The sequence below is a fragment of the Phocoena phocoena genome, chromosome 12 (assembly GCF_963924675.1).
Source record: "Phocoena phocoena chromosome 12, mPhoPho1.1, whole genome shotgun sequence".
NCBI classification, from domain to species: Eukaryota; Metazoa; Chordata; class Mammalia; order Artiodactyla; family Phocoenidae; genus Phocoena; species Phocoena phocoena.
In genome coordinates, this window is record NC_089230.1 from 8,600,364 (window position 1) to 8,627,694 (window position 27,331).

At 46.0% G+C, this 27,331-nt stretch overlaps 1 protein-coding gene across 1 annotated transcript in view; it reads left to right on the top strand.

Annotated features, from left to right (window-relative positions):
• Positions 1 to 11,890: 11,890 nt before the first annotated feature.
• The window catches only part of EZR (ezrin), a 48,103-nt gene continuing 32,662 nt past the window's right edge, over positions 11,891 to 27,331 (top strand). The window contains exon 1 of the mRNA XM_065889024.1: positions 11,891 to 12,072. Coding sequence (XP_065745096.1) covers positions 12,061 to 12,072 — 12 coding nt within the window. The 5' untranslated portion in view covers positions 11,891 to 12,060. The remainder of the gene's footprint in view (positions 12,073 to 27,331) is intronic.

Sequence of the window (27,331 nt, forward strand, 5' to 3'; positions counted from 1 at the left end):
TTGGGCTTCCCTGGTGGCGCAGTGGTTGAGAGTCCGCCTGCCTGCAGGGGACACGGGTTCATGCCCGGGTCCAGGAAGATCACACATGCTGCAGAGCGGCTGGGCCCGTGAGCCACGACCGCTGAGCCTGCGCGTCTGGAACCTGTGCTCCGCAACGCGAGAGGCCACAACGGTGAGAGGCCCGCGTACTGCAAAAAAAAAAAAAAAAAAGAAAGAAAACTGATGAGTTTGGTTAGAAAGAACACCATGGACAAAATTAATTCAGCTGATGGAGAGCATATTCGCAATGTCTAAAACTGATAGAGGATTAATAACCAGAAAACATAGGAAACTCTCGCAAACAACAAGAAAACCCCAACAAAAGTAGGCAAAGGAAAGGAACAGTTTCCAAATAAGGAAATCCGAAAGGCCAGCAAACACATAGAGACGTCAGACATGTTGGTGATCAGAGGAATGCAGATTTCAACAGTACTGAGGCATTTTATAGTTATCGTCATGGCACCAAATAAGGGTAGTGGGACGTGGAGATGTGAACCCCCCTGCCCTGCTGGGGGAGTGCAGGTGTGGCAATCATTCTGGGAGGTCCTTGTTCCATTTACACGTACTCAGACCTTTTGACTAGAGTGAAGCACGCATCTCGGTTTGCCTGAGAGTCACGGTTTAGGCTTCTTGTCCCCATGTGATCATTAATAGCGCTGCCTTTCATCCTTCTAGACTGTCCTTGTCTGGATGATAAGTTATAAGACCATCTTCCTGGGATCCAACAAGTCCTCTTAGACATATGTGCCAGTGAAACTCTCAGGTCCATAGGGATCTGTATGCAATATTTGTGGCATCTGTGGAGGTAACTTGAATATCCAATCTGGGAGGGGGGACAGGTGACATGTGGTGGATACACACACAAAGGATTATGCAGGTGCAAGGAGCAAGGGTTTAGATGAACCCGCAGCAAGCTGGGTGGGTAATAAAAGCAGTGCTGAGTGGGGAAAAGTGAAGCAGAAGGAGGTACACAACTTTGTATCATTTATATAAATTAAAAGTATGTGTACACAGAACAATATACATTGTGCAGAAAACACATATAAACAAAGAGATATGCATTAAATGCATAAGGATGGTGAGGAAATGGAAAATGGGAATAAAAAAGAGTAATTACAACCTAAAGACCTGGATTCCGTTTTAATACGTAGAATGTTCTGTGAAAGGTCTCTGGGAGAAATGTTCAGTGAGTCACCCATTGCAACATCCTGGTTGCTGCTACTTGCTAAGAACTCTTAGTGCTATGGGGAGTTGCAAAAGAAAACATCCTGGTCCGTTCAATAACACTGATGGGAGAAAAATGTAGATACCAGGGAATAAGGACAAATGTCTTCAAGTTGCCATAACCAAGTTCCTGCCTCAAATTAAACCACTTTTACTAATGAAAAGTTCTCTTTGATGTAACTAGCCATAACAAATATTTGGACCAAGTAAGTCTCAGCTCAAATATTTTGAGAGTTGGTACAGTATTTAGAGAGAACGGAGTCCAATTCATTATTCAGGGGCAGCTTGAGTCCTGAGTAGTGTTTTAAAAGAAGGGAAAGATACAGTTGCTGAAGATGGGTGTCCCTGATGGAGAAAGTGACAGAAGCAAAGAGAGAATGGAGGTGTTTTCAGGGGCAGTGGGGAAATGGGAGGGAAGGGTGCGAGGCGTGCGTGGGTAGAACGGAGCCCAGGCTCTCACTCAGATATTGCGGAGATGAAAAGCATTCAGATAAAAAGCCTTGCTGTCTGAGAGCACCTTGAAGTCTTTAATAAAAGGACATTTTCATTTGTTTCAGGAGGCATAAAGAGAACAGGAGCAGGACATTTATGGCACTGAAATGACACTTGAGGGATGATCGTTCTTTTCAACTTGCATGGAACAGACTGGGGGAGAGAGATTAGAGGCCCGTGTTGCAGCCTGAAGGCGCCCAGTAAACTGGCTCCTCTCCCCATCCCAGTTCTGAAAACCCGAGAGCTTTATTGCTGATAAAGCCACTACCAGGGAATGTGGCCCAGATCTGTGAGCCAGCGGCCATTCTAAAACCGAACCACAGGATTAAACAAATGTGCCCCCTCACAGGGAGCCCTGAACCTCACAGCCCTCCCAGACAGGCCGGGCCCTGTCACATGCATGGCTTAAAGGGGCAGAGCAGTCCTCTTTGCAGGCAGGCAGACTGGACACACACACACACATACACACACACACACACACGCACACACAGAGCCAGGCTGCACGTGACCAGGTTCTTCCCTCCAAACACACCAGTCAGATCACGTGAGGCCTTCTCCATCAGAGTTATAGGGGAGCCCTACATGTCCCCCTCGTCCCTCAGAGGCAAGGAGATAGTCTGTCTTCCATGTGAAAGCAGGAAGGGGTTCCTTAGTTAAGGGGTCTTCTCGGTTGCAAGTTCTAGAAGACTATGGGCCAGGCATTGGGACAAGAGGAAGAGAACAGAGGACACCAGAGTCCTGAGCTTCAGGAGTTCAGCAGTCCTATCAGCTTCACCCCTACCCACCAGTTAGCATGTGCCCCAATCCTAGGAAATCCAGGATGTCAACCCTGGCAAATTCCGCCCTGAGACTTAAAATAGCTTTCTGATTGTGGGTAGACTGCCTTGCTTTTTCTTTCTTAAAAATCGTTTCAAAATGAAAGCAAGTCTTGGGAAACACGTGCCTAACGTCCCAGGCTTGCTGTTGGTGGGCCCGGGGACAGAAACGTGTTCTAAGATGGTCAGGTGTCTTTAGAAGAAGAAAGGGGCGTGCGGTGGTAGCGACTCTGCCCTCAGCACCCACTAGGTGTTGTTCTAGGTCGTCTTTCAGAACAGGTTTCACAGCGACAGCGGTGAGCGGCCAGAGGAGTCGGCCAGTCCCGAGGGTGTGGGGCATTGCTAGTCTAGATGCAAAACACAGCCGTCTGACAAGAAAATGTGCAGAAACTGGAAGCCCCTCTCTCTTGCCCAGCGAGTGTGGGAGGGAGAATGGGAGGGCGGGGCTGGGCGTGCTGCTCAGGACTGTCCCCGGGAGGCAGAAGGGAGGATGGGCCTCGGCCAGGCATTCAGGGGGTTGTGTCCACCACAAACAAGGGGAACTTTTTCTCCAACATCCCTTAAGTGTACAGCCTTGAGCTGCCAGCCATAACAATTCTCAGCACGGAAAGCGTGACCCCGAGAACTGACTCTGTGTGTGTGCGCGGGATGGAAACGTTGTGCGCCAGGGCCTGGGGCCGGCCTGTGCGTTTTCTAGAGCACACAGACACACAGAGAGCATTCCCACAAGCAGCGTCTCCGCCATGCAGGAGCTGCGTGCCTGCAGCGCCAGCGCTTTGGAGCTGAGTGGGGTATCACGGCCCCGCGTGGAACCCCTGTGAACACAGACGACAAAGCCGGCCTAGAGAGCGCAGGGGATGCACACACCCAGCCTGCAGATGTGTTTCGTCTGGCTTGCATAGTGTTTTGAAAAAAAATTTAACTCATTGCCAACATTTAAAATTTGGGAAATTTCATATGAAAATCAGGATTTCAAGCTTTTCTTGAAAGCTAGACGTGTGACAGGGCAGGGCCCACACTCCAGCATGGCAACAGCCGGGAGCAAAAGCTGAGGGGCAGCCGGCACACCCTGCCTGCAGCGACCACCTTCCTCCAGTCCAGCGGCTTCCCTCCTGCAGCTGAGCTGCCTGCTCTGCTGGCCTTGTGTCTGCGGCGTGGTCCGAAGCCATGTGCCACCAGTCACAGTTAACGGCAGAGCTGGCACCAGCTCCAGACTGAACAGTTGTCTTTGGACTCCACCGCCCTGCCGTCCATGCATTCCTGAATCAAATTGTTGGGGGTCATATGAGGACCCAGTCTGAAGAAGTAGCTTGGAATTGCAGATTGGCCAAGTGGCACTGCCAAGTTCATAGAAATTCATGGAGAATCTGGTAAATTCCAAACAGCCAAAGGTCAAGTTTAATTAAGTGTAAGCTTCAGGGGTTTGTTTCATCTGTTTTGCTCCCCCTATAGCTAATTGCCTGACAAGGGGTAGGAGCTCAATAAATATTTGTCAAATGAAGCATGTGGTCCATGTTTCAGCCTAAAGCATTCCTCGAGATGTTATAAAGATGAGTTCATTCCGGAGTGAGTCTCTTGCTATTCAGTAGGATCCAGCCGGGTCAGGTAACATCTATCATCTGCTACAGAAATTTGCCCTGTTAGCAAACAGCTTTATGTTTTTTAAGTGCCAGTTTTCCAGGTTACATGTCAAATCTCTAGGATTCAGACCTCTAATACTCAGTGAGATATTGTAATCACTACAGAGAACACCCAGGGCGCCTCTGTGTTCGAGTCAGTGCAATAAATATTTACTGAGCTCCTGCTACGTGCAAGGTTCTCTTCTAGGTGCTCGAGATACCGAGAAAGCAGAGAATGGCCCAACCTCCGAGGAGCTCCTGGCGTGAGTGGACGGCGGTGCAGACGCCCATGGAAAAGTCTGTATCGCACCGGGCATTCCCAGCACATTAACTGCTTTATTAAGTTAGCTTTTGACAATCAAAGAAAAGAAGAAGAAGGAAGGAGAGAAGGGAGGAAAGAAAGAGGGAAGGAAGAAGGAAGAAAACTTCATGGTGATTTTTAAATGTTTATTGTTTATATTCTGCAACCAAACACCAAAATTAAAAAATCTAATTTATTTGGGAGCTAATTTGTTTCACATAAGTGGATTTTTTTCGTATAAAACATTGAACCACGCATAAAGGAGATACAGCAACTTCAGAAGGAGGCCTCCTCCTCTGGAGGGCTTAGTGGGTTTTAGTGTTTTTTCTTTTTAAAAAAATCTGAAAATAATGAGATAAAATATTACCAATTGTTAAATCTGGATAGTTGGTACATAGTTGTCTATTGAATTATTTTATGATGATTTACACAGATTTAAAAAATTACAAAATAATATGCTTCCCGATAGCATAGACCAGACATAAATAGACCCCTTTCCTGAGAAAACTACCCATATGAATATCAGTCAGTAGTGGCCTGGGCTCTACTTTGTGCCCTCGGGACTCCCGAGGAATGTAAAGCTGTCTCTGGGCTACATGACCCCAGCTGGCTGTATTCTGAGTTACTGTCTGTTTTGTGTAGTTTTTCTGCCTCTTTGCTGTCAGGGTGTCTGCTTGTCCCTTGCACCCTCCCTTCTAATCTGCCGTGCCCAGAAAAGAGCTAATCAAACCTGTTAGAATCCCAACTAAAATCGGAATGAATAAACTTTAAGAGAAACCTAGAAAGTTTCTAAATAGATGGGCTCTTTTTTCTAATATTTTTCCCCCCCTTCATCTGGGTTTCAATGGTGTTTTGGACAGTTGGAATTTAGGTAAGTAAACCGTTTCCATGGTTAGCAATCCGGGAGACAGCAGTATGGTATGTTGGAAAGGAAACTAATCTGAGTAACCTGGCTTTGGTACTAACTAGCAGTGTTCATTCCTTCATTTATTTATTCAGCAAATACTTATTGAACAATTATTAGGTGCTTGTTTTAGCTGCTGAGGGCATAGCAGTGAACAAGAGAGCCAGGAGCTTCAATTCTTGTGCCAGAGACAGGAAAAAAGACACAAACAAGCAAGTCTGTAGCAGAGTGCTAAGTGCTCTCAACACAGTAGATCAGGTGAAGTGGCAGGGAATGATCTCTAAGGCAGCACTTCACACGGGGAGCTGGAAGTACTCTCAGAGGAAGTGGTGTTTGGGCAAAAAACTGGAACACTGGAAAAGGCCAGGCTGGCAGAGATGGGGGAAGAGCATTCCAGGCAGAGGGAACCTCAAGTATGAGACCCCTGAGGCAGGCACCTACAGCAGCTGGAACAACGGGAGGATGGGACACGGAACTGGGGAAGCAGGAAGGGGCCGGGGCACACGGGGGTGGTGGGTGGGGAACAAGGAAGGTGTTGGCGTTTTATTCTAAAACCCACCGGCAGGGGAGAGACTCCATCTGATGTACTCTTAAACAGGGCTGTTAGGTCTGCTGGATTGGATGCACAACGGGTGGAGGATGGAGTGCGGTCAAGGGAAAGAGAGGAATTCAGGTTGACCTTTAGGGTTAGGGCCAAGGGGAAGGTTGGAAGGGGGGCAGTTTTCAAAAACTCCAGAGTACTGGAGATACCGAGTACACAGTTGTTGCTCTAGGGAAAGGTCGGGGCTGGAGATGTTATTTAAGCCTTGGAGCAGATGAGATGACCTAGGAAGGGAGTGTGCATAGATACGGGCCCAGGAATGAGCTGGGAGCCGAGTCCACAGGGAGACGGCGGCGGAGGAGGAACCGGAGAGGAGAGCCAGCTTCAGAGGGGGAACCAGGAGAAGCGGGGGAGGAGAAAACAGAAACGCTAAGAACAGAATGTTCCCAGGGAGTCCTACATGTGTCCAAGGCTGCTTAGGAGAAGGGTAAGGTGAGGCAGAGAAGTCCGGCCCCTTGATTTAGCAAGATGTAGGTGGCTGGCTATCTTGACAAGAGAAGTTTGGGTGCAGGAGTACAGACAATTTAATCTCTGTGGGGCTCTTTCCTCTGTTAAATGTGGGTATCTGAATAGAGGATGTTCAAGGTCCTGTCCACTATGTTATCATACAACATGGCTGTAAACTTTTTTTTTAATCTCATAAGTTGATCAGAGATAAGAAAAATAATAATAAAAGAAGCTACAATCGTTGGGAGTTTATTAGTCAAACAAGTGTTGTCATTAGTACTCTTTTACATAAAAACTATTAAGGTTATTTATGCCAAATTTTAAAAAAGCCAAAGAAACAATTAAAATAGAACACCTTGTGGCCAGAATTATTCTTAGTGGACTCAAACTATATAAGCCATACCATCAATATAGTGCCAAGAGTCTCCTAGATTCCTGTCCTGTAAAGCCTTAGACATGATCTCTAGGCACAATGCAGAGTGGCCCCATCTCAGGCCGTCTGAGTCCTTACTCATTCTCGTGCTCTTGCACCCACTGTCCTGAATTTTCACCCAGGTTACTGAGTCCTGCAAGATAACACAAATCATCGTTTTGCCAAGGGTACTCTATTTCCCTGTTGCCTACTGACTGTTCTTTACAAGTGATGGAGGCTAGAGACTGTCGTGCTATTTGTGAGCTTTTCCTTGAGATTAGGCTGCCACCAGCATGGAGATAGGCTCCAAAGTGACCTGACAGAGGCAACCTGCAATCAGAGGGCGTGGACGCTCCGTGCAGACAGTTCTCGTCCTTGTCTGCGTCTAAAGCTTCTGAGAGGGCTGCCTTAACTCGATTTCGTGTAACCTTGCCTGAAGAACTCCAAGCAACATACCAACAAACAGCCTTTCACCTGGGCTCGTGGGTAGACGTTTGATTTCCCTCCTCTGGCTGAAAAACCAAAACCCTGAAATGAGGCACAAGTGGTTCAAGGTCAATAGCTAGTCGAAACGAGAGCAGGGAATGGTATCTAAGACTCCCGGCTCCAGGTTTCTTCACTTCCTGCCAGGGCACTGATGATCATACGTGAACAAAACCACGACTTACAAAATGGGGGAATAACTTCACCAAAGAAGGGTGAAGGGTGAGGCCAGGTAAGTAACATTTGTCAAGATCCTGCCACACCTATGTCAGTGGTTCTCCAATCTTTGGGTACATCAGGCTCACCTGGAGACTTGTTAAAAACAAGATCCCAGGATTTCCTAGAGGGGGAATCCATGAGTGATTCTAATGCACACCTGATTCGGTATCACCGCCCTAAGCAACTTGCATAGATTCCTTGGAGTTCAGTCTTGTGTGTGTGTTGGGCGGAACGGGGTGGGGGGCAGCGGTTGCGAAGGGGCTTAGGTTCTTCTACCATCGGGTGAAAATAAATTACCCTTGAAAAATCCTTTTAAAACATTCATAAGTTTGACAGTATAAATTTTTTGTTTTTGTGGGGAGATAAAAACCTGTACAGTAGCATGTAGTATAAGATTTAATGCTTTCAGTACTGTAAGACATGAGAAATGCATATGCAAAATATGGCTGTCCTATTTTATTTTTATTTTTATTAGTTAATTAAGTTTATTAATATAATCTTCCGATTTCTGTAGTGACCGTTCTCTTTTGTAACCGTTCCTTGCCTCTCTGTATACTCTTTTTTTATTGGAGTACAGTTGATTTACAGTATTGGGTTAGTTTCAGGTGGACAGCACAGTGACTCAGTTGCATATATATATATATATATATATATATATATATACCTCCTAATTTATCCCTCCCCCCACCTCCCTTTCCCCTTTGGTAACCATAAGTTTGTTTTCTATGTCTGTGAGTCTCTTTCTGTTTTAGAAATAAGTTCATTTGCATCTTTTCTTTTTAAGATTCCACATATAAGCAATATCGTATGATATTTGTCTAGCTTACTTCACTTTGTATGATCATCTCTAGGTCCATCCATGTTGCTGCAAATGGCATTATTTCATTCGTTTCTTTATGGCTTAGTAATATGCCATTATATATATATTCTATATATATGGAATATATAGTAATATGTAGTAATATTATATATATATATATATATGGCACATTTTCTTTATCCATTCATCTGTCGATGGATATTTAGGTTGCTTCCACGTCTTGGCTATTGTAAATAGTGCTACAATGAACACGGGGGTGCATGTATCTTTTAGAATTACAGTTTTTTCTGGATATATGCCCAGGAGTGGGATTGCTGGGTCATATGGTAGTTCTAGTTTTAGTTTTTTAAGGAACCTCCATACTGTTCTCCACAGTGGTTGTACCAATGTACATTCCCACCAACAGTGTAGGAGGGTTCCTTTTTCTCCACACCCTCTCCAGCATTTATTATTTGTAGACTTTTAAAAAAATTGAAATATAGTTGATTTACAATGTACTATTTTAACTTATGCAGGAAAGTTATACCTAGAAGTTGCATTTGAGTTAGTTGAATGCTCACATTATACAATTCAGTGGCAGAAGAACACCATGAAATATACATTATTATCTCCAGTCTATAGATGGAGAGGTGGGAGTTCAGTCAGGTTAAGAGACTTTCCCAAAGTGACCAGCTTGTAAGTGCTGGAACCAGGACACAAACTTAGGTCTGTATGCTTCTGAAACCTGTGATCTTTTCATTTTTATGACACTGCCACAGGCCAGTTCATCTTTTAGCATTCCCCTGAAGGGTAAAAGTACAGAAATGCTCCAGAAGGTCTTGGGCTACTGTTATTTCAAACATCCAGTTAAAACAATATACTATAAACTGGGTGAGATAAAAAATTAGATTACAGTCATATCCTATCAGTAGAGTTGGGGACCAAAAAAACAGCTAACAAGGCTCCAGGCAATGATAAGAGGTGGAGATAGTGTGCTAGGAATGACATATCCAACCTGAGCCTTTATCACTGTAGTTTAAATATCTTTCATAGTTTCCTTCCTCATGCAGTTCCCTTTACATTTTCACTTTAAAATAGAAAGTCAGTTTTCCAGAGGGAACAGACTTGCCCAAATAGAGAACCAAATCTCAAAAAAGGCCTCCCTACTCACCTGGACTTCTGAAATACTCCCTACTCACCTGCAGCTAGGAGGGGGTCACAGGAGACAAGGAGTACCCCAGAAGTAGTCCGTCCCAATGACAGGTTAGGCATTACTAGGAGGCCAGAATGGTGCTAAACACTCTGCATACATTGTCTTATTTACTCCCTTCAAGCCCATGTAGTGGGTGCTACTAGTATCTCTATTCGACAAATAGGGAAACTGAGTCCTAGAGTTTGGTGCTTTGCCCAAAGTCACTAGTTGCTCTCAGTACCAGGATAGAGTTGAGTGCTTACTGTGTGCCAGGCGCTGTTCTAGGCATCTTAAATGTAGTGACTCCTTAAATCCTCATAACAACCCTATAAAAAGGTGCCATAGTTATGCCACTTTACAGATGTGAAAGTGGTAAATAACTCTTAACTCACCAAGGAGTTAAATAACTCACTCAACTCAGACAGGAAACTCTCTGGTCTCAACCCTTAGCCTTTCACCTTTCGGACTGCTGGGCCCCAGCCCTAGAGTTTCTGATTCCGTAGGTTTCCGGGCAGTACCTGTGAATTTCCATTTCTGCAAGTTACCAGGTGATGTTGTTACTGCTAGTCTGGGAAGCATGCTTTGAGAACCACTGCCCTAGAGCTAGCTCTCTTAATCACTGCACAACAAATCCCACTGGCCACCAAAGTCCGTGTGTGTGTGTGTGTGTGTGTGTGTGTGTGTGTGTAATTCCTCTTGAGAAGCATTTACAAAAATATATATATATATTTAAAATAATTCCTAGAATTTCTCCCTATGGAGATTTCTTTTTCAATAAGCTTTGTGCTAGTGAAACTCAGAAGAGTACACAAGTGTGTCCTTTAACCAAGAGCGTTCGGCGATGGAGCGCCTTCTAATGCTTGGGTCCTCCACCGAATCCGAGTGCGGAGGCGGCCACGTGCACGGAGACACAGCGGCCAGGTCCCAGGTTCTCAGAAGCCCGTCTCGGTCCCGGGGCAAGGACAACAAAATGACCCGACCACGGGACAGGCCGACCCCAAACGGCCCAGCACCTCCTCGGTGGCCGCCGGCCGGCTCCTCCAAGCTTATTTACATTTTCTTGCTCTTCCTCTGTCCACTACGGAACAATCTCACACTTTACATCTACCGTCGGGAGCTGAGTCGAACTCGGCGAAGTTCTTCTCCAAGGGCAAGGGGAAGGGCAGCGAAGCGGGAGAGGTCTTTACGACAGTGGGGTGTGTGGGGGGAGGAGCGGGGGGAGGCGGAGGGCGCCCCCTCCCCGGGTCTCCGCGGCCCTCGGGGACGCCGGGCGGGCGGGGCCCGGGAAGTAGGGGAGTGCCCCCAGGCGCGGAGGCCGGCCGCAGCCATCTTGCCAGCGAGCCGCACCTCGCAGGTCAGGCGGGCGGGCAAGCGAGCGAGCGGGCGGGGCGGTTAGGGGCGCCGCCCCGGGGCCCCGCCCCGCCGGCGACTCTCGGGAGCGCGGGCTGTGGGCGCACTGCACCGACGCAGAGACAGCGGGGAGCGAAGCCGTCCTGTGCGGGAGTCGCGGGTGAGCCAGCAGCGCGGTCCGGGGTCGACGGGCTGAGGGGCCGGGCCGGGGGGTTCGCGCCGCGCGCTCCGCGGAGGGGACAGTGGCCGGAACTCGACGACAGGTGCGGCGGGGCGGCCGGCGCGCGAGCCCAGGGCCGGTGGTCCCGACGGGAGCCGGGTTCGCTCCGCCGCCGGCTCCTGGGGTCTTGGGCCGGTGGAGTCCCGACCACGCGGTTCTCCCTGCGGCCCAAACACACGGCAGGTGAAGCTGAACCTGCCCGCGTGGCCGCCCCGGTTGCTCCGCCACCTTCCTCTTTCTGCTCTGTCCCCTCGGGTCCCTCTCCCAAATGCAAGCGAAGCCCGGTCTGCGTGGGTGCGCCCCCTCCCTCCTCGCCCGGCCGGGCGGCCCTCGCCGCTCCCGGGCGGGGACAGTTTTTTAAAAGTGTTTCTCAAAGGTTTGACGGTTGCGGTTTCAGCCCTGGGGCAAACGGTTGCTTCACAAAGTGAAACTTGCAGTCTTACGGGCTCCAGTCTGGTTTCCCGAAAGCCCCGAGGAATACCTCGGGGGACCTCCGCCCCGGCGCCCCCCGCCCCGGTCCCCTCCCGGCCCAGCGGCCCCGTGCCCCTTCGCCGCCGGCTTCCCCGCCTGCCTGCGCGCCCTGCGCCGAGGTCCCCTCCCCCGCCGCCCAGGCTCCGCGCTCCCCGCCCCGCCCACTCGGCCCCCTCCCCGCCGGGTGCCCGCCCCTCGCCCCGCGGTCCCCCGCAGCCCCTCCGCGCAGGTCCCGCCCGCCCGGCCCGCCGTAATTGCAGGTTGGGCGGTGACTCATCCCGGCGCCCGCCGGGCCGGTTCTTAAGCAGCAGCGCGGGGTGGGCGCTGAGTCTCGGGGCGGCGGCGGGAGCCGGAGGAGGGCTGCTGGGAGCTCTAAAGGGGTTTCCTCTGCCTCTAGGTCGGGAAAACCGTTTCAGCTGCTGCTGGAGAGTGTGTTTCCAGGAGACTGAGAAAGACCCATCAGGAACCGAAAATGCCGAAACCAGTAAGTAACCCAGTTTCTGGGCGGACTCGGATGCTTCGGGCATTATTTTCAAGTGGAGTTACCTGGGCGAGGTGTTGGGGCAGTTTTGTTTGTAGAATAGAGCTCTTTTCTAAACGGACGAGAGGACAGGAGTAGTCAATTGTCTCCTCTCTTTGTTATTAGTTGGTCCTTTGTGGAACTCCTAGAGAAAACAAGATTATGATGCTTTTGTCTCTACAGTCTTGTTTGCGAGCCCCCGCCCCACCCCCAGTGGTTTGGGTCTTTTATAAAAATTAGAATCCCCATTTACGCGGTTTCGGTCTGTTTAAAATCTGTATTCTAATGCAACTTGGAAGTTTCTTAAAAAGAAAAGTCGTCTAAATCGCAGGGAGAGTCAGGTGGCTTCCGACGGAGCACGCCAACTCCCTTCGAGGGTCTGGAGCCAGCTGCACCCCAGCTCTTCGTTTGGCGCTTTAAAGGGCATCCGGCAGAGAAGACGCTGTCCTTCTGGGGGCAGCTTCGTTCCAGTCCATTTTACGACAGGCCCGTGAAGCTGTGCTCTGTTAACCCGGGAATGTGCTGGTGGCAGCAGGATTCCTATCTGAAAGAGGTTTAGTAATGAATTTGAATTGCAGATGAAGGAAGGTAGCCCTGGAGTTTGATTAGGAGGCTCCTGGGCCCTCTAGTCCTGCACTGCCGCTGCACTTCGTAAACGTCAGCTGACTGGAGCACTGCTGTGCCCCCATCTCTGTCCCCCTGCATCTGATTATGTTGCCATCTCGGGTAGATTGTGGCCAGGCTGGGCTTTTATATAAGGCTTTCATTTAAGTTGTGGGAACGAGGCAGGTTCTTTGTGACCAGCGTTTCTTTTAGAGTTGTATCTGTCCTACCAGCTTTAACACAGGTGAACTGGTGGCTAGATAATTGGGGAGAAGATTTTGGAGTTTTGAATCACGGTGGAGAGAATATCTGGATTCATGAAAAATTGCAATAAAATACATGTGGGATTTCTTGTTTTTCAAACGAGTTGGTTCTGTAGTCAGTGCTTATGTGTTTTTTCTACTGTTAAATTTTAGATTCTCTAAGAGGAGTTCTTTATTAATAAAGTTTTACTGTTAGGTTAAATAAATTACTATGTTAATATGCTAAAAGATTCAGAAGCCAGTAGAGCTGTTGCCTCGGTTACATCATCAAGATGATTTATTCGTGATGCAGAAATTTTTTTTCCTACACAGAATTCTTCTTTTCATTTACAGTTTGCGATTGGCATGTGACATTCTGGGTTTACAATTCCTGTGATATAAAACAGACCCAAGCACAACATCTTACTCAGGGCAGTCCTGTGCTGTGTTACACAGAGCAGTGATCAGGAGATGACCTTTCCTGGTGTAGTTTTCTTTATTTCATTAAAAGAAAAGATGCAGAGTTCAGCTTTTAAAATATCACTCAGAAAAAAAGTCAGTAAACCTGTTTCCTGTCACTATTTTTCTTTCTCATAGGGATCTGTAATTTCTTCTATTCCTCTTCAGTCTTCTTGTATCTTGGTAGTAAAATTTACATTAACATACAGTTTACCATCTTAATTATTTTTAAGTTATGGTTCAGTGGCATTAAGTACATTCACATTGCTGTGCACCCATCACCACCATCCATCTCCAGAACCTTTTCATCTTTCCAAAGAGAGACTCTGTACACATTAAACACTGACTTCCCATCTCCCCGTCCCTCCAGCCCCTGGCAGCCACCCCTCTACTTTCTGTCTCTGTGAGTTGACTCGCCTAGGTGCCTCATATAAGTGAGACTACACAGCATTTGTCCTCTTGTGGCTGGCTCATTTCACTCAGCATGATGTCCTCAAGATTCATCCATGTTGTGATGTGTGTCAGAATGCTCTTCCTTTTTAAGGCTCTCTTTTTATTTCTTAGGGCAGGTGTGTTTTCATTTGGCTTTGAAGTTCCTTTATGATGGATCAGAAACTTGGAAAATGTTCTTCCGACAGAGTGAAGATAGTTGTTGAACTGTTAAGGAAGGATGGTAGCCATCCTTAACTTGTAACATCTTTGTATGTTAGGGTCCCAATAACCAGAGTAAGATTTTGAAAGACTATATTTTGTATAATATTTTCAATTATTTCCAGGTGGTATTGTGAGGGCCCCTTTTACGTGAGTCACAGCTGTTTTCCATAGGAAATTTCTACCTGCCTCTTTTTTGGTGGGGGAGAGTCTTGCAGATTTTAAGAAAGACACTTAAGTCTTTCTCCAGGTGAATCCTATGAGGGCCACTCCAGAGATCACTAAGAGCTTACTGGCTGATAGGCACTTCTAAGGCTGTTATAGAGTATCTGGTTTTTGTTACTGTTTTTTTGCGCCCTCGTAGATGTTAAAGCTGAAGCATCCAATAACAAGCTCTACAGATGTGTCCTTTGAACAAATGGTTATTGATTCCTATTAAGCCCAGATTAAGAATTTTGTTAGGTGGCTTCCCATGATGATTTTTAACAGCAGGGTTGAAGGCAGACCGTAAAGATGGCTGCGTCTGCATAGTCCCGGTTGAGTCTCCTCCAGGCCTCTTGAATTCGTCAAAGTATTGTTGATTGGTGTGTCTGAACAGAGTCAGTGGATGACTCTATTTGTAAAACAGTTATATAAATGAAATAATATTTACTTGCTGCGTTTTCTCTTAATACTGCTTCTGCGATCACCACTCGTTAAAGACATTGCACGTCCACTCGTTCAGTGAGCATCTGTTGCCCCGGCGCCAGGCACAGGGTATCGCACAGACGGTTGCAACAGATCTTGTCTTTGGGGAGCTTGCAGTCTGGGACCCAAGCCCAGACACAGGCAAACACTGGAATGGGAGCTGGAAAACCCGCTGGGAGCCATCCAGGAAGGAAAGAGGCTTAGGGAAAGCGTGACACAGCTGAGAGGAAAGCCACCGGTGCAGAGATGGGCAGGCAGACTGTGAGGTCTCGCTCCATCCCCCGGGGCGGCCCCCCGCCGGCACTCCAGGGCTGTGGTCCATTGCTTTTCCCAGCGGCTCTGGGCTCTACTCTTGTGTGATGGGTAGACTTTGAAGGAGGATGGTTTGAGGTCCAGAGGCACCACGCCCTCTGCCCAGCTGGCCGGTTTGGCGTGGTGTGTCCCTGTCATCTGGGGAGGGGCACGGGCTTGGTGCCCAGGGCTCTGGCTCAGGAAGCAGCCCTCCTGCCCACGGTTCGGCTGAGGGTGACCAGCGGGCTCCTTTCCCCTTCTTTCTTCCTTTCCCCCATACTCGCTTTCTTCATTGTGACAGAGAGGAGGCGTGGGGTGTCAGGAAGGAAAACCACTGCCGTCAAGCTTGGGGATGAAAAGGGTGTTGTGCTCAAGGCCAAGCTCTCTTAAAGCTGTTTTCTGAGAAGTTTAGCCTGAACTGCCTTTAAGTGGCACCCGTGGATGCCTTAGCTGTTCATTCCTAAACTGTCGATATGGAAACTTCTAATGTAAAAGTAAGTTTTCTCCCTTCAGTAGGAAAACTCTGAAAGTGTGTTCAAAATTCTGCCCTATGCCAAAATCTTAAGGTAGTTTCTGAGACGACCTTGTCTCTTGAGAATACGTAGCCTCTTCCACTAAATATTTTAACATGGTCAGAATTCACTGAATATCCTAATACATCCCCCCGCCCCATTGAGGAGCACACATGGGATCTGTTTTCCCCGTGCCCCTCCTTCACCGCACGCAGATGGTGAGTTAGGCAGCTAAGGTTTTCCCATGTGGCGGTAAGGAGCGCTGCCTGGGCTTAGTCATTTGTCGTCACACTGGAAGGCACAGCGAGCGTGTCTGTACGTTCACGCGTTCATTCAGCAGACGTTTACTGCGGCTGGATGTTGAGGCTGCCGAGGTGAACAGACACAGAAACAGTCCCTGTCGTCATGGATTTACAGTCTGGTGAGAGGAACAGACTGTAGTTGTAGAATAACTTGAATGTGTGCGATGGCGTGTGCGTATGGGGAGTGCTCATCGGGGGTCAGGAACGCACCCCGACGCACGTCGTGACTGTGCTGAGCGATGTGAAGAGTGAAGGGGCGTCCTCCAGGTGAAGGAGGGAGACAGGGGACATACCCTGCAGCGAGACGGGAAACAGCTACATGGGGGCTTAACTCGGGGAAGCGCTGAAGGGTTTTGACTGGAAGGAGGTGACCTGATCAGATCAGCCTTTTGGAAGGTCACTGCAGCTGCCGGAGGTGCTGGGCTGTGGGAGGTGGTGGCAGCCTGGACCAGGGCTGGGCTGCGGGTGGAGAGAAGCACATGCGTCTGGGAGGTGAACTTGATAGGACTCGGTGATAGATCACCGTGCAGGGGCGTGCAGGGGCAGAGCGCGGTGTCGAGGCTGCCTTCTGGTGTCTGGCTTGCATAAGTGTTTGGATGGTGGTGCCATTCACTGAGATAAGGAACCTGGAAAAGGATCGGGTGTGGGAGGGGAGGTTGAGGGTTTGGTTTGTACATGTTGTTAATAAATTTGTGACTGTGATTGATGAAAGAACTCCTCACCTTCTTTCATTATTGTAACCGCTGCCCCCTGCCAGAATATATACAAATACCAGACTTATTAAACGATAGTATTTTTAAATCCACATAGACTAAAAATGATCCAGCAGCTTTCTTATGTTCCTCCTGAGTGTACGTACACACTGTAGACACACGTAGTTCAAAGTTAGCATTAATTTACTACAGGGTTCCCACATTCGGTTACGCGATTATCTGAAGACGTTAAGCTTCCTGATCCCTCACAGGACTGCTGAATCCCCATCTCTAGGGCTGGGAGGACTGGATGTCTGTGCTTTAGGTCCCCAGACGGTTCTGATGATTTCATAGGAAAAGGACAGTTTTTATATATTCCTCCCTCTCGGTGGGGTTGATGCTGGTGGTCGTGCGTGGGCAGCGAAGCCCAGTGCGGTTCCGGAGCCTCAGTCCGGGCGAAGGCTCTCACGCCCTCATGAAGGCGGGTACGCGGTCCCAGCTCCTAGCGCCACGGGTGCCCTCATTGGTGTTTGGAACGCGGCCGACGTGGGAAAAAGGAGATGGGGCTCAGGCTCCAGAAAGACAGGACCAGCTGCGGTGCAGGAGAGGATCTCTCTGATTTGAGCTTCTGTCTGCAGGTGTCCAGCTGCAGAGTTTAATTTGGCAGTGGCCAGCGAGCTGTCAAATTTTGACTCTCTTTGTTTCTAAAGGGGAAAAAGAGGCCAACATTTCCTATTAAATGGCAGGGAACAAAGAGACCCCATTCCTTTGTCTTCTTTTCTTTCTTCTCTTAGCCTTCTGTGCCGGCCTCTCCTTTTAGTTACCATCCTAAATAATATTGTGATTTCTAACAACATTTTGAATAATTTTATTCGTACTTGCGGTTTGGGAAAGGAAAGCACCATCACTATTCTTAGTGAATTATCGTAGTTCTTTAATTTTTTTTTTTAACTTAAACTTTTGTGAATCTGACAATTTGGAGATTCTTTGGATGATTCAATATGCCTCTTTCTTACAGTATTTAGACATTTCGACTCTAATCTGAAGTAGTAGAATTCAGTCTTTTTTCAAAATCAGTGAATGCATTTTGAATTATCCTCTATATTTTATTTAATTTCAGTAGTAACTACACTTGGGATTCTTCAACCACTCCAATCAGTTTTTAATTTAAACACTATACAACACTGTAAAACAATTATACTCCAATAAAGATGTTAAAATATATATATATTTATATAATTTAAACACTGTGTGTCTGCCACTATTAATTAAATATGGAATACTTACTGAAGAGACCAGAAGGTTGCATTATTTTCCTTCTAACATGCTTAGTATCTATGGCTTTTGATGTAAAGAATAAAGATTTTATTCCAGACTTCTGTAGTTTTTTTTTAAGAAAGAAAGAAAAATAAACATTGTGCTGTGATGTGAGTTAGAGACTTCTGACTATAAAGTGAAGTACTTAATATATAATTAATATACATAATTTTTCTAAGTAAAAATGCAAAGAGCTGTAAAAAGAATAGTTTCATAATTAATTTATTATATTTACCTGTACTTTGGCAAGCCATTTAGTTTCTGTGAACCTCAGTTTCGTCATTTGTAAAATGGAAGTAAAAAAACAAAGTTTTTAAGTGAAAAGAACGTGAGATAAACTGAGATAGAGCTTATACCTATGAAATCCAAACAATTTATCTTCAGATGCTGTAAGCTTTATTTCCTGTGTGCTCTTTTCCCCTGAAACATATTTTACAAACGTTTCAGTGCAACCTGTAGCTAAAGCTAAGGGCTTTAGTTCCTGAGTTGCTATAAACCAGGTGAAGTTTGTCAATAGATCTTCCAAGGGAAGCAGCAACGTGAAACATCTGAGTTATTTAGTAAAAAGGAACACTTTATCTCCTTCTCATCCTCTATGTCTTCTGTGTCTTCTAGTTGTCAGTATTCCCTTGTAGGTCACGTGGGTTCCTTCCTCATTTATTGAAGCCCTCTTATATGCACTAGGTGCCAGGTCTATAAAAATAAATAGGATAGGTTTTTGCCTTGAAGGGATTCTCAGTCTAATAGGGGAGTCAGATATGTAAACAAAGAATTGCAGTGGTAAGTGTGGTAATAGAGATACAGAATATTGTGTACCCTAGAGAGCCAGGGAATGCCTCACAGCTGGATGAGATTCTTCAGGTGGGTGTTGAGGGGTGCATAGGAGTTACCCTTCTGCCTTTGGGCACTGGTGAATTCAGGCAGCAGCAGTGGTCAGTTCTGTTTTCCTTGGATTATGATTCACATTGCGTTCTCCAAGACCTTTTAAACACCTATAGATAACAGTAATGCTGTTTCAAAGGAAATGTGCATTAACATAATAATTATCTTTTTAACCTAATATACTTGAGAAAACAAACCTTAAAAGCAAAATGAAAATTTTCTGACCTTGATCCGACTTTGATTGATAAAGGATGAAACTGTAATAAACAGTGTGAGACTTTGCTTTCCATTCTATTAAATTTGAAGTCACTTTCCACAACCTAATTTTCTTTTCTGTTTTTTGCCTGAGAGATGATCAGTTTGAAACTGTCGAGACCAAAAAAATTGTCATATCAGATATTGTAAATAATTGTTTTTACTTCAGGATGGGTTAGGTAAAGGCCACATCTGGCTGTGGCCTGTTTTTGCTTGGCCCCCTGGCTAGGATTGGTTTTTTACAATTTAAAGGGATTTTTCAAAGCAACAAGAACATGCAGCCGGTGCCAAATACGGCCCCCAAAGCCTAAAATACTTACTGTCCGGCCCATCACCGGAAAGATTTGCCAACCCCTGCTTTAGGATAAAAGTAATTGTTGTTAAGCCTTTGTCACAACCTTGTATATATTTAATGACTAAGCTGATGATATTTGGAAGCAGATCCACCCCATTGGTTCCAAGTTTTAAAAATTTTTTGCTAAAGTACAAAGAGCCTGTTCTGTTCGTCTGCGTCCAGTGCGCCACAGGCCTGGGCCTGGACGTGTACTGTGAGTGCTGCCACCAAGGAGCAGGCATGGCTGGGGCTGAGGTCATGTTTTAAACAAGGCTGCTGTTCCGCGGGTCTTGTTTCTATGGAGAAGGTGGTAGTGTCTTGGGTCCCGTTTGCTAAGCTATTGTGTGATGACAGGTTTCTGGCGTATGCTAAAAGAAAGCAATTTGTACCTGATGTTTGAGTTGGAAAGAGAATGTTAGATGAATGAGTTGTGTTTTTATCACTGATCGTTTAAAATTAACGATTGTCTGTGTCTGAAAGTTTGAGTGTAGATAGTTTTATAATTTGATCCCCGATTGGTAGAGCCCCTCACTGTCTACCCCTTGCTGCTTTATTTACTTCAACTTATTTCTACCCTTAACAGTGATAGATACTTGTTTCTTCGCTTTCTATCTTTCCTGGCCACAGAGTGAGAAGCCAAGTGGTTTGGGGGAAGAGAAAGCATCATTATCTGCTTCTAGAACAAACTTTAAATGCTTGCTTTATTGGCAGATAAATACAGGGAAGGAGGATGAGCGAGCAGGTGAACAGGCCTGCCTCTGAGTGGGCGACCTCGGGCGAGCATCCCAACCTCCCTGAGCCCTGCTGCCTCATCTGGGAAGCAGGATCCGAGGACCTGCCTGGCACAGAGGACAGAGTAAAAAGGTGGCCAACTCCACTTGTAACTACTGAATTCCAATCCGATTAAAAGCTTTCATACCTCATGATGGGCCTTTTTTTTTTCTGACTTAGACTAATAATGCAATAGGTTGGGCCTCCCCTTTCTCCTGCTCCCCCATCCTTCCATAAAATTCCTTTGTTCATTCAACAAGTAGAGTACCTACTGTGCGCCAGGTTTTTTAGGTCCTGGGGATACATTGGTGCACAAAAGGGGAGCAGTACCTGCTTTCAAGACGCCCGCACTGTAGTGGAGAAGACAAATACCTGCTGTCAGGGAGTGGTGGGAGCTGAGGTCAGTTCTCATCCCGGCTTTGCCAAGAGGTACGGGTAGTTTTGTTCTTTCCACTGACTCCTGTTGCGTGAAGAGTTAAAACCGTTGGGCAGAGTGATTTAGGAATGGGCAGAGCGACTTAGGAATGGGCAGAGCGTGACATATTTTTGTTTGTTTTTTTGGTAAATCGCTCGACATTGCACCACGAGCCAAGGTGATATTTCTCCAAGGACCTGTTTTCACCTAGGTTTGGTGATAAGTGTGTAGTCGTTTGCCATACCTGCTTGGATTCTTCCATCATTTCTCAAGCATGTGGTTTGGTGAAATTTATACTTTTTGAATAATATTTTGCCTGTTGTACCATTATTGCATCTATAGGGTTTTTTTTTATGAAATAAGTCTTAGAAGGATATCCAGTCTTATTCCTTACTTTTTTTTTTTTTTTTTGCGGTATGTGGGCCTCTCACTGTGTGGCCTCTCCTGTTGCCCTTATTCCTTACATTTTTTAAAGAGAAAATTGAATCACAGATCACTTGATAAAAGCTTAGGACAAATTTTAAATTGGAACCACCTCTTTATATGTGAAAATGTAATATGTATGTTAGCCTAGTATCCTTGTTGAGATGTTTCATTGCCTTGGTTACATAATTATGGATGTTGTTTCTTGGGTGTTCAAGTATCTGCTTACATAATACATTGCTATTTGGGTGAGACACTTAAGTGGGACTTAGATGGGGAGATAAGGTGGGGAAAACTTGATGTTTATTAAGAAACTGGCCAAACAGGGCAGTTTGGAAATATAATGGGATGACAAAGCTCCAAAGGGCATTATATGATTTGAACAAATCAACTGTAAAAAGAGTTTTGAGGCAATGGGGAACAGTTGAATATTGACTAAACTTTAAATATTAAGGAATAGTTTTTAATTATGTTGGCTGTGACAGCGGTGTGGTGGTTCTATATATGTGCATGCTTATACATATATGTGTAAGGTTAAAATATATTCATATTTAAAGCCCATTGGGGCTACATACCACAGTGTTTACAAGTGAAATGATACACAATGGTCTTAAAATGTGCCAGCAAAAAAAAAAAAATGTGTTTTAAGTGGTAGAAAGAGTAACTGAGTCAAGAATGCTGGGAGAGAAGTAGCCGTGTCGGAGGTGGGTGCAGAGCACGCTGCAGCTCATCGCACTGTTCTCTCTGCTTTTGTGAATGTTTCGAAGTTTTCAAAATAAAAAGGTGGGTTTTTTTTTTGGTTTTTTTTGCGGTACACGGGCCTCTCACTGTTTTGGCCCCTCCCGTTGTGGAGCACAGGCTCCGGATGCGCAGGCTCAGCGGCCATGGCTCACGGGCCCAGCCGCTCCGCGGCATGTGGGATCTTCCCGGACCGGGGCACGAACCCGTGTCCCCTGCATCGGCAGGCGGACTGCGCCACCAGGGAAGCCCCCCAAAGGTGGTTTTTTAAAAGCACATTATAGGGGTGGAAGGGAAAGATGCTGTCACTTTTCAAATCACCAAATCCATGAGTCACTAGAGAGAGAAAGCAGGAAGGGACGCTCCTTCCCCTGGGGTCTGGGTTCCCAGGGAGCCTGCCCTGCCTGCTGCTGGGTCCCAGGGAGCAGTTCTCCATGGATCCCCGGAGCAGAACCGCAGTTCTTAGACCTTTGGTGTTCTGATCAGATGAGGGACTGATTTAATCCCACCTGGGCCCTCTCGCCCTCCACACACCTTTTATTAAAGGAGAGCTCTAGTCAGAATTGCAGTCGACTTGGAAACGCACAGAACTGTTTGTTCCCGGCTAGTTCCAACGGCTCTGTATTCCCACGATTTTTTTTTTTGATGGGGGAGGGGGTGACCCAACTAGAAATAGGTCATTGTCTCAATAGCAGCCTTCTCAAAGCTGAAAATTGGAAGTGAGCACCCTCAAGTGTGGGGCATTACTTAGTGGAATTGTATGCAGCCGTTTTAAGAGATGAGTATGCAGTCTGTGCTGGGACTGGGGATGGGGGCAGGCTGTGAGGGGCTGAGACCCTGAGTAAATGCAGCAGCCCATGAGCTGCGGGGGCGAGGTGGGTGAGAGGATTACTCCCCGTCAAGGAATTAGGTACATAATTCTAATCCCACTCGGGATGTAGCATACTTGATTGGGACAGAGTACAAATTGAAGAGGTCTTTTTTTTTTAAACTTCATATAATTTCAGAGAGTGGTTTTAAAAAGCATATATTCAGTTGAAGTAGCTTATTCGAGCAGATTTTGTTAGCTGGCTGATTTAGCTTGGACTTTTAAAAAATAAAACTATTGGGGTCTTACTCTCTATTTTTGATAGATAGCAAAAGTAAAGACTTTTTGGTCAAGTTCAAATATATCTTATCTAAGCTCCTTATAGGAGAACTGTTCTTTAATACTGTGAAATATTACGGCACATGTGATCTTAACTAGGGGCAAAGATTTATTTCAGAAATGACGCAGGTTTAAGTAAGGCTTATTTTATATGCCCTTCCCTAAAACAGCAGGTTAGCAAAGGAATTATATTGTTTTGACACTTTCATTCTTCCATAGGCTTTCCTCCCACCAGATTAGAAAACTCTTCACAGACTTCTAAATTTACAAAGGAAATAGTCCACTCCAGGTGGAATGAGGTTTAGTCTGTAGGCCTTTAATTTCCTATGTTTTACGAGCCTGGAATTAAAATCCATCGTACCATGTGATAGCCCTCTTGGCCCTGTCCCTTACTTTGCGTCTTTTATGGGATCCTAAGTTTGTGGATATAATTAACCTCACTTTTCAGTGAACTAAATCGGTGCTGAAATATGTATGACACACCTAGTAAAACTGAAATGACATACTACAGAATCAAGACTTCAGAAGCTTATTAGATAAAGTGACCTTGAACGATAATTTATTTTGCCTCCCTTGGGGCGGGAAGAGGAGAGAGGGATAATGATTATTTGTGTTTCTGGAAAGGAACAGTTTCTTTAGCAGAATGTAACGTTCTCTGATTATGTATTTACCCCTTCCTGTGGAAAGTGGTGTCCAGGTGTCCTAGTTTAAATTTACACACAGGGTATATGTCATTCCCCGTGTAGAAGAAATCAGTTCCTACTTACAGACACTCCCCAAAAAAGATCTTAAAAATCGACAGCCAATAGGTATTAGGAATATTATTTTTACATGCCATTAGCAGGTAAGGAAATCCCCACCAGTGTTACCCCGCAGCCCGGATTTGGAACTTGGGTGAGAATGACAGTCCTTTCATTTTGTCAGATGCTTGGAAAGCAGTTTCTTACTGCCTTCCATTTCCTCCTTCCAAAAGTAGTGCCTTAGCCTGGTGAACAGTGGGGAGGGCTTAGCACAAGCTGTTTCCCAAACCCCGGTTTTACAGGAGAGGAGGGAACTGTGACCCTCTTTTTAGTGGGACTGTTCAGGAAGTTCCCTTCCAGCTCTAAGGTCATGATTTTTCTCTAGTTATATTGAGCACAGACAGGACTGGTTTGTTCACTTTCTGTATTGCTAAGCAGGCTTGGCTGACAGGAAGTGGGTCTGGGGGCAGGAAGTGGCTTACTTTCAGAGGCAAGAGGAGCTGTTTAGAAAGACTTGGGAGTTCATTTCATGTTCTCGAAATTATGCGATGGATATTAGTGGATCTGAGCTCTTCCTACCTATATCTGTCTGTATATATACTTCACATAATTTTCACCCTGGAATTTGAAAATACAAACTTTTCAATTCAAAAGTTTAAAGTCATTGACTTACATTGAAAGATACAACTTTAGGACTAACATGTAAGAGCTATACAAATATAAACAGTTTTAGTAGGTAAGGAAATCGCATAAGCCTTTCTAGGCCGCAGTTTCTCAGCCTTTAAAAGAAGGTAGTCAGACTAGGATAACTTTTTACCTCTCACCAAGCAATACCCATTTAGAGTCACCCTACGAAACAGTTACCCCTCCTCCGTTTTTTAATTATTCTGCCTAGAAACATATACATGTATATAACATAAAAACAGGGTATACAGTATAACATAATGTAGATACCCGAAACAAAAGTTGTTGGGAAATTCCGAGGCCCAGCTTTCATGTTTCACTCTGCCCTGTTATTGTCCACAGCATATTAAGGACTTAGCTTTTACATTGTAAGCGTAGCCTAATGGTGGCGGAGGAGAGCAGCTTGGAAAAGGAGATGAGGGGTATGTAGTGTTGGTTTTCATGGTTACCTTTGTTATCCTCAGTACTCCTTAAAGTGGTACTGAATTCTCTGTAAAATGAAGTAAGTGCCTACCCTAGGGCGTTGTGATTCTCGGAAGACGTGAGCTAAGAAACTGCTTACAGCTATGTGGTTTATAATAGAGTCAGGTTGGCTCGTTTGCCACTGAACTCTGTAGTTATGACCTTACTTTTCATTAGTGATTAGCAGCTGGGCGGACACTAATCCATGGCTGCTTTTTCACACCTGGTGGAGAAGGAGTGGGCGGGGAGGGCAGGATTGTTGGACTCCCAAAGGTCCACGACCTCGCCTGAGGCACTCGGTTGTGGTAGGTTAATTCACTTTCTTGATAGATAGCACCTACAGGGAATTTGGAGTTCTTCTCATCAGCTGTGAGCATCAGTCCACATGGCGCAGAGCTTGAATTTTCCTGCTGGGGGAGCGACCACAGCCACAGGGCTTGGAGTATCTGGAGCTCTGAGATGGACAGCGGGAGGGAGGCTGGGAGCGGCTGACACAGGCACCCCCGCTCCTTCTCGGTGACTTTCCGGACTCCGTAGCCCCGGGAATAGCACCGGTCCGTGACTCCTGGGAAGTGCAGATAACAGGAACTGCGGGCCAGCACTTCGACCTCCTTAGGAGTTGTCTCGAGTGGACTCTTGTCAGCCCTAACATTCGATGGTTTTATTATTCCTATTACTAGGCAATAAAAGGCTGGTATATTTATTATCCTGGTATCGTACAATTATATGAACACTTGATTAGAATATGAGTTTGTGTCTGTACTGCCCATCTGTCTTGGTTGGCTGTGCTACAGACAGAATGATGGTGCGTGGAATTCTTACTGCACCGCCTGGCACTTCGTGTTCTGATTAATTCCGTAGACTTTTTGCAAGATTTGTGGAGCTAGATGGCCAGTTTTCTTTGGCATTTGATAATTTTTCCTAAGCCTAACAAGCCATTTTCTTCACCTTCGCTCAGTTTCTTCTTTAACCTCAAAAAAGAAGACTAGGGCTTCCCCGGTGGCGCAGTGGTTGAGAATCCGCCTGCCGATGCAGGGGACGCGGGTTCGTGCCCCGGTCCGGGAAGATCCCACATGCCGCGGAGCGGCTGGGCCCGTGAGCCATGGCCGCTGAGCCTGCGCGTCCGGAGCCTGTGCTCCGCAACGGGAGAGGCCACAACAGTGAGAGGCCCGTGTACTGCAAAAAAAAAAAAAGACTAATTTTAAAAAGTTATTATCCATTGGTTGATCAGGTTTACCATAGCGTTATTAGTAAGATACACTGTTATTCACACCTTCTGTAAAGGTCAGTAAGCCTCAAGAAGTCTGGTGTTAAGAGCTCAAGCTTACGCATGTACCCCTGAAGTTTCTAACTTTGAGGCCAGCTTGCCTTCAGGCACCTGGTGACATGTGGATACTGCTGTTGTTGGCAGCATTTTAGAGAGACCAATGCCTCCTTCCTGACTGACAGCAGAGTTGATGTCTGCCAGTACAGTCAGTATCAGGTTACTACGGACTTGACTCCAGTTAATGAAAGGTTGTGTTTTAAGAACCACATTTCTATTTTACTTGTCTTCTCTCTGTATAGTGTTTTAATATTTTGACATTGGTTTTTATTTTGACCTCTCCATGCTTAAAGGAATGGTGTACAACAGGGTGTTTTCTCAGCTGCCTTTCTTGAATAGAAAGGACACTTGAAAGTGGACACACTAAAGTGTCCACTTTAGAAGTTGGACGCTTCTAAAGAACTGCGTGCTTATTAGAAACTATAACGATGTAAACTATGGTCATTGGATTTTTAATGGCAACTACTTTTATAGAATTTTGTTGTTTATATAAACAGTGTTACTGGGAGCCGTGTTGCACATTTAACTAAGACGAACATTCATTTTATTTAACAGATAGAAACAAACTTATCTCTATTAGCCGTTACCGTGACAGCCTGTAAAGGGTTAGTGATACGGACAGAGAAGAGCTAAAAATCAAAAATTCCATTGCCTTTGGGGCTTTCCAACTTTGCCTTCTAAATTGGCTAAATTCACAGGTCTGCATGTCTACATTAAGCTGATTAAGGTTTGCTGAGTTGCTGGTAATGTTTTAAGGAGGGTGGTTATTACTTGTAAATGACCACTGTGTCATCGCTAACGCTGTGATTTATTGAGTTGCAGTACGTTCATGAGACTGATTTTTATCTTAAAGATAAGGAGATCAGGATCCAAAGAGAGTACAAAAACTGGCATCCCTCTGTAGAGATACAGTTTCATTAAGAAAAACCTGTCTGCGAGTTTAGGTCTAGTACTGAACGAAAGTCTAGTAAAGGTATTTTCATATAATGGAGTATAAATAGTAGCCGTGCATACGTTAATCTTGCCAGAAGGAGTTGTGGCCGTCTGCTATTTCAGGATCCTAGCCTAGCCTCTTTCCCTGAGGGCAGGGTCTGTGTGGGTGTGGCCTTGCTTATGAGATGGGAGGAGCTGGAGATGGATGGGCCCATCCCAACCTCCTGAGTCAGAATCTCTGGGCCTGGGGCCCAGGAAACTGTTTCAAGAAGCTCTCCAGGTAATTCTTTTGTGTGTTCAAGTTTGAGGAGCACTGAGGGCCTGGGGAGAGTAGCGTATGAGATGTGGCTGGCCATGCT